This window comes from Perognathus longimembris, chromosome 7 (assembly GCF_023159225.1).
Source record: "Perognathus longimembris pacificus isolate PPM17 chromosome 7, ASM2315922v1, whole genome shotgun sequence".
NCBI lineage: Eukaryota > Metazoa > Chordata > Mammalia > Rodentia > Heteromyidae > Perognathus > Perognathus longimembris.
Genome location: NC_063167.1, coordinates 16,484,900 through 16,492,060, shown reverse-complemented (window position 1 = coordinate 16,492,060; position 7,161 = coordinate 16,484,900). Strand labels below are relative to the sequence as shown.

Below are 7,161 nucleotides of genomic sequence, written 5' to 3'. Positions count from 1 at the left end.
ATATCTGGTTTGAGCTAAAACCAGTCTCCTCTATCAGACAAGATTTCAGATTACCTTTGCTCTGGAAAAGGAGGAAAATATGTCTTCCTTTGTTCCTCCCTCTCTCCCTTCCATCCTTCCCTTCAAACAAATATTGAATACCATAATCTGATAAATTCACTGCTGATAAAATCCTCGATGTAAAGACTCCATGCTTCCCAGAGTCCAGGGCTCCCTTTCATCTCTAGACAAAGGCTTCTGGTTCCCAGCCCTGTGGGGAGAAGACCCGGCTGAGAAGGGAGATGAGTCAGCCTCTGGCACCCCAGGGTGACATGCCTGTCTGCCGCCCCCACAGACATTGCTGGCCCCTGACTCAGTGGCGAGGTGGGAGTGGGGGTGCTCTTAGGAAAGGAGCTCTACCTTGCAGAAACCTGCCTTCCCCACATCGTACAAAGCAGACATGAGGGACGGGGTAGGCCTGTGACAGGGAAGAGTGGAAAGAGAAGAACAGGACCAGGTTAAGGAGTGAGTCAGGAAATCAATCCGCTTAATCACCTAAGATTACCGGGTGGAATGAAATTGAGAACAGAGAAAGAAAAAGGCCTTCTTCATCCTTTTTTTTTTCCTCAAAGAACATAATTTTATTTTATTTGTGCAGTGATTGGTTTTTGTGCTGGAACTAAGGCTTGAACTCCAGACCTTTTGTGCTCTTCTTGCTTGGCTCTTTTGCTTATGGCTGGCACTTTGTACCACTTGAGCCACAGCACCACTTCCAGCTTTTCCTGTATATGTATACTGAGGAATTGAACCCAGGGTTTTATGCATTCTAGGCAAGCACTCTACCACTAAGCCACATTCCCAGCCCGTAGGCAGTTTTTTTTTTTCTTTTTGTCAGTTGTGGGGGCTGAGAATATGGCCTAGTGGCAAGAGTGCTTGTCTCTTTTTGTCAGTTGTGGGGCTTGAACTCTTGAGTCTGGGCACTGTCCCTGAGCTCTTCAGCTTAAGGTTAGCACTCTACCACTTGAGCCACAGCACCACTGTAGGGGTTGTTTTTGTTTTTGTTGTTTGAGCTTTTTTTTTTTTTTTGGTGGTTAATTGGAGATAAAGAGTGTCAAGGACTTTCCTGCCTAGGCTGGACAGATTTAAGGCCATTATGGTCAGAAGCCCTAAAATTTCTGGTTGTCAATTCACAGCATCTGATTTTAAGTCTTTTTACATCAACACATTATCTTAGCGCAGCTCATGTCTCCCCATATAGGGCAATCATGAGTGGTCAGGAGCCAATAGGCCAAAGTCAAGAGTCTGGAGACAAGGAAGAAGTTCCTTTCCCAGGACCTACCCCATTAAGAGAAAGTCGCCTGACCTGTCTGGTGAGAGAAACCAGGTCAGCTGCAGAACTGAAGGGAGTAGCCTGCCCTGCCCAGAGTCTCTGGGTTTAGAATCTTGGAACTCAACCCATCAGAAAAAGAGGGAAAAGGAAACCGAGGACTGCAAAGGCATCAGAACATGCCTGCAGCTTCCCCTGGAGAAGGAGGAGGCGTGACAGATTTGAGACCCTTGTATGGAAAACTGAGGAGGCTGGAGATCCAACTTTTCCTCAGGGCTGATAACTTTGCTGTGGTCAAAGAAATACTTTACAAATTCTAGGCTGATGTTGGAAATATTAATCAGCAATCTTTTTTCTTGTTTTGTTTGGTGCTGCAGGCTCAGCCCAGGGCCTGATGAGCACTAGGCAATTAATTGCTCAGTCACTGAGCTGCACCCCCAGTCCTGCTAACATTCTGTGTGGACTACTTTGGGGGCACTTCTTTTTCAATTCCACAGCATTTCTAAGAGGAAAGTAGTATGCTTTCATTTCTTTCTTGTTGTAGCAGGAGAGATAGGTGAAGAGATGAAAATAATTATTAGTGTATGTGCACCCTAGTCCTGGGGCTTGAACTCAGAGCCTAGGTGCTTTCGAGCTTCTTCTGCACAAGGTTAGTACTCAACCACTTGGGCCATAGCACCACTTCCAGCTTTTTCTGTTTAGGTGGTATGCAAGCACTCTACCACTAAGCCACATTCCCATCCCTGCTTTGTATGTTTATATGTACATATACATATATACATGCATACACTATATAGATAGTCATGGAGCTTGAACTCAGCCTGGGTGCTATCCCTGATCTCTTCAGCTCAATGCTAGACTAGAGCTCTACCACTTGAGCCACAGTGCCACTTCCGGTTTTCTGGTGGTTAATTGGAGATAAAAGTCCCAAAGATTTTTTCTGCCAGGGCTGGCTTTAACTGTCATCCTCAGATCTCAGCCTCCTGAGTAGTTAGGATTAAAGGCATGAGCTACCAGCACCCAGCTATATAATTTTTAATATAAAAAGGGCCAGGAGGGCTGGGAATATGGCCTAGTGGCAAGAGCGCCTGCCTCCTACACATGAAGCTCTCCGTTCGATTCTCCAGCACCACATATATGGAAAACGGCCAGAAGGGGCGCTGTGGCTCAGTGGCAGAGTGCTAGCCTTGAGCGGGAAGAAGCCAGGGAAGGTGCTGGCCCTGAGTCCAAGGCCCAGGACTGGCCAAAAAAAAAAAAATTTTTTTTAAATTAAAAAAATAAAAAGGGCCAGGAAGTGGCGCTTTGGCTCAAATGGTAGTGTCCCAGCCTTGAGAAGCTAAGGGGCAGCACTTAGGCCCTGAGTTCAAGCCCCAGTATGGGCACCCCAAAAAAATCCTGCTTGAGGAGCTGGAAATGTTTCCTTTAACCTGTTATACAAAAATAAACTCCTGCTAAAACTTTCAACTTGTGAAACTTTCTCGAGAACCCTGAAATGATTTTCACACACTGAAAAGAATGATCTCAAGATCTTTTGGTTTTGTGGGGGATCTGGGAGGCTGAAGCCCTTGCCCATTTCCTCGGGACATTAGTGGTTACTGGGGTTTGAACTCATGGCCTCCTGATTGCTAAGCTAGTACTATATATACTACTTGAGCCACATTCCTAGCCCCCTTTGCTGTAATGAATCCCATAGGGACTCACACTTTTGCCCAGGCCTGGCTGGACCACAGTCCTATTTATGCTTTGCTTTGTGGCTAGGATGACAGGCACAAGCCACCACACCCAGATGGACTGGTTGCCATGGAATCCTGCAAACTTTTTCCCCAGGTCGGGCCTGGAATCCGCCTAGAACCTCTCAGTTTGGACTCCTGAGTAGCTGGCATTACAGGCCCAGATTCCGGGACAGGCACAGCTGGAAGGTACTTTGTAGTCCTCCCCACCCACCCACCCCCACCAACGGGCACCCAAAGACCAGCCAAGTTAAGGGCCGTGGGCATCCCAAACTGGATGGTCACACCAATCCAGAGCCCCAGACTTTCACTTGCTCACTGCAGACACTTCCATTCGAGCCTCTGAAGACACGGAAGGAACACAGGTGCCCCGCGGCCTCTGGGGTGCAGCGGGGGCATTTGGACGGCTTTTCCCGGTCCACCCGGCTGCGGCCAGATGAGAGGATGACTCAAAGGGCCGGGCCGGCATCTTGCGCACGGCCCTACGGCCCCGCCCCGCTCGGGAGCTGAGCTCCCGAGCCGGGCGGGCGGCAACTTGTCCGAGTGGAACCGGGAAAGCGCCGCCCACCGGCGCTCCGCGGGTGGCGGGGCCGCGGGCCCCTCCGTCCGCGAGCCGCTGTTCAGTTGCCCGCCGCTCGCTCCCTCATTGGGCAGTCGGGCTCTGGGGGCAGGACCCAAGGTAATCCCCTTCTGTGATTGGGCAGTAGCGTCCCAGGCCCCGCCTCTACTGTGAATTCGAGGCGTGGCGCCGGGCCGCGGGTCCCAGCTTGTCCCTGCTGGTCGCGGGTTAGGTCGCCCTGGCTTCCCGCGCTTCTCCCCACCCCGCTCGCGCCGGCTCCTCGCCCGCCCGCTCCCTTCCGCACCTGTTGAGCTGGGTTTTTAATGGCGGCGCCGTATACTTGGCCTGAGATGGAGGGCGCCTCGGCTCTCCTGGGCTTGCGAGCGTGGGGTGGTCGCGAGCGCCCCCCTGCGGCGCGGCGGGGGTCCATGCGCGGGGCTCGCCGCTCACCAGCGCTCCGCGAGCCTCGGCGCCGCCCCGCCCTCCACCTCCCGTCCCGTCCCCATCGGAGCCATGTGGGGACCCCGCGGCGTTGAGAGCCGGACCCCAACCTCAAAGTCCCGCCCGGAGCCAGCCCCAGCCCAAGGCCAATAACCGGAGCAGACAGGGGTGTCACGGGGAACTTTTATTGAGAGGAGACGTGGTCACACCCGGCAGACCTGCTTTCCCTCTCCACTCACAGTCACACCGCCCATCTCCAGTCACGACCGGGGAGGAGCCGGGTCGGGAGGAAGGACAGGAGCCCCGGGCGGCTGTAGGAGGAGTGGGATCCCGGGCTCCCGACCCCGTGGCCTCCTCCAGGGGGCCTTCGGGAAGGGCCGGGGCAGGGCCGGGTCCCGCCCGTGCTAGTCCTCTCGCAGGCTGGGGACTGGAGGGCAGGGCCGGGCGGGCGGGCGGGCGCGGGCGGGCGGGCTCAGCTCTGGGGCTCCTCGGGAGCCTCGCCGCCCTCCTCCCCGGCATTGTCGGCTGTCCACAGAGTGAGGTTGTCGCGCAGCAGCTGCATGATGAGGGTGCTGTCCTTGTAGGAGTCCTCGCTGAGGGTGTGCAGGTCGGCCATGGCCTCGTCGAACGTGGTCTTGGCCAGGGAGATGGCCTCCTCGGGGCTGTTGGCGATCTCGTAGTGGAAGACGGAAAAGTTCAGGGCCAGGCCCAGGCGGATGGGGTTGGTGGGCGGCATCTCCTTCTTGCTGATGTCCATGGCCTCCTGGTAGGCCGAGCGGGCCGAGTCGATGATGCGCTTCTTGTCGTCCCCGGTGGCCACCTCGGCCAGGTAGCGGTAGTAGTCGCCCTTCATCTTCAGGTAGAAGACGCGGCTCTCGGCCTCCCCGGCCTCCTTGATGAGGTGCGAGTCCAGCAGGCCCAGCACCGTGTCGCACACGCCCCGGAGCTCGCCCTCCACCTTCTCCCGGTACTCCTGCACCTCGGGGCCCTTCTCCTCCGACGCCTCCTCCTGGCTCTTCTGCTCGATGCTCGACAGGACCCTCCAGGCCGCCCGCTGGCCGCCCACCACGTTCTTGTAGGCCACCGAGAGCAGGTTGCGCTCCTCGCAGGACAGCTCCTCGCCCTTCTCCACCGCGCCCTTCATGAAGGCGGCCATGTCCTCGTAGCGCTCCGCCTGCTCGGCCAGCTTGGCCTTCTGGATCAGACTGGCTCTCTCCATGGCTCTGGGGACCGACGGGCGGCGAGGGCGGCGAGGGCGGCGGGCTGACGGGGCTGCTGCGGGGCCGGGCCGGGTTCTGGGCCTCGCCCGCTCTCCCCGGCCTTTTGGCTGGGTGGCCGGGCCTGGAGCGGGGCCGGGCGGGGCCGGGGCGGGACTGCAGCCCGGGACCTGCCTCTTTTCTCTCTCTTCTCTCTCTCTCTCTCTCCCCCTTTTTCTCTCCCACACCCTTTCCGGCTCTTCCTTCAAGGTAACAGGGCCGGGATGTGGGGGGTGAGTCACCGGGGAGTCAGCCGCCGGGCCCCACCTGCACCGGCACCTTGCTGCTCGGCGCTGCCCCCTGCTGCCAGGGCCGCGGGGCCCAGATGCCCTTATTAGGAAGCCGCCGCAGGTTCCCCAGTCCTTCCAGGGGTGGGGACGCGTGCAGACATCTGGCTGCGGTGATAGCACAGGTATCCGGGGATCTGCACGGCTTTCCAAGTGTTTGACATCATAGTCTCCATCTAGGGCTAAGATTTAGCCCCAGGTCTTCACAGCTGGCCGCTCCTTCCTAAGTCCTCTCCGGCTCCGCCCGGCTTTTCTCCCGGGGAAGCCTCTGACCTGTGAACTCCAGCCAGAATCTGGGAGTGAAAACCAGTTTTCTTCCTGAGGCTACTTGAAGGTCATCCCTAAGCCCTGGGCCTCTCCCCCCCCCCCCCCCGGGCCCCTCCGAGCTCCTGAACCCACAGGCAGCAGCAGCTCTCAGGGGGCCACTTAATGAAGCCTTTCAAGGAGGGAAGCGGCCCCTGACGCGCAGCCCAGGCTTGGGAATTAATCACCCGGTGGGTTTGTTGGACACCTTCCCCAATACAGCACCATTTTCCCTTTCAAGTTGGTGGCCTGTTGCCACTTGTCTGAGGATTTACCCTCCGGCTCTCCACACCAGGTCACCTGCCCCCTCCCAGCTGTCTGCCATCATGTATCAGCAGGGTTCTCAGAGGGTGGGGGCCCCGGCTCCTGTCCCGTCCCACTTTCATGCCTGACTCAGACGGGCCCTCCGTCAGAGGCTGGAAGCAGGCCACCTGCCTTCTCAGTTGGGTTCCCCCAGGGGGGACGCTAGCAACCCTGGGGAGAGACGGGACTGGGAAAAGGAGGCAGCAGTGACACATACCATTTTGTTTTATGGGGTGGCAATTCCAGCTGAGTGACTTGAGTGTCCCCCAGAAGATTCCCTGTCCCTTCTCTTTGAGCACAACCCCCCATCAGCCCCTGGCGGGCTTCACAGGTGGCCAGGTCTCCGTTGCCAACCTGTGGGGCTAGGTTGCTGGGGCCCCTGTCTTCATGACCTCAGCGGGTTGGCACTGAGCCTGAGGGGTGGGCTCCTGCGCCTCAGTCCTGCCCCCAGCTAAAGCTCAGCTGGGGCTGAGGCCCCACCCCCCTCCTTGGGGATCCGGTCTAATCCTCCAGGCAGGATTAGATGTCACAGGCCTGCACCTCGCCTGCGTCCTCTGAAATCTCAGCCACTCATCTTGTTCTGGGGGGAACCCCAAAGACTGAAGGTGACATGTGTCTCTTTGCCACAGGAAAAAGTAGGAGCTGGGAATGTGGCTTAGTGGTAGAGTGCTTGCCCAGCATGCATGAGGCTCTGGGTTCGATTCCTCAGCACCACATACACAACAAAAAAGTCATTACATAAAAATGTATTTTAAAAAGGATACTTCAAAAATGGATTTTTAAAAAGAAGAAGAAGAAAAAATAGGGGGCTGGGGTTGTAGCTCAGTGGTTGAGTGCTTGCCTAGCATGCGGAAGACCCTGGGTTCCATGCCTAGCACCACAAGAAAAAACAAAAAAGCAGGGGCATTGGTTAGGCTCTGCGGTTTCCCAGGAAGCCACTGGGATGTTAGGCCAAATTACTGAAGGCTTGGCTCAA

At 56.5% G+C, this 7,161-nt stretch overlaps 1 protein-coding gene across 1 annotated transcript; it reads right to left on the bottom strand.

The window, feature by feature from the left end:
• Positions 1-4,411: 4,411 nt before the first annotated feature.
• Positions 4,412-5,361, bottom strand: Sfn (stratifin). The gene has a single exon (XM_048349854.1). The coding sequence runs from the start codon at positions 5,253-5,255 to the stop codon at positions 4,509-4,511; it is 747 nt and encodes a 248-aa protein (XP_048205811.1). The 5' UTR covers positions 5,256-5,361; the 3' UTR covers positions 4,412-4,508.
• Positions 5,362-7,161: the final 1,800 nt, after the last annotated feature.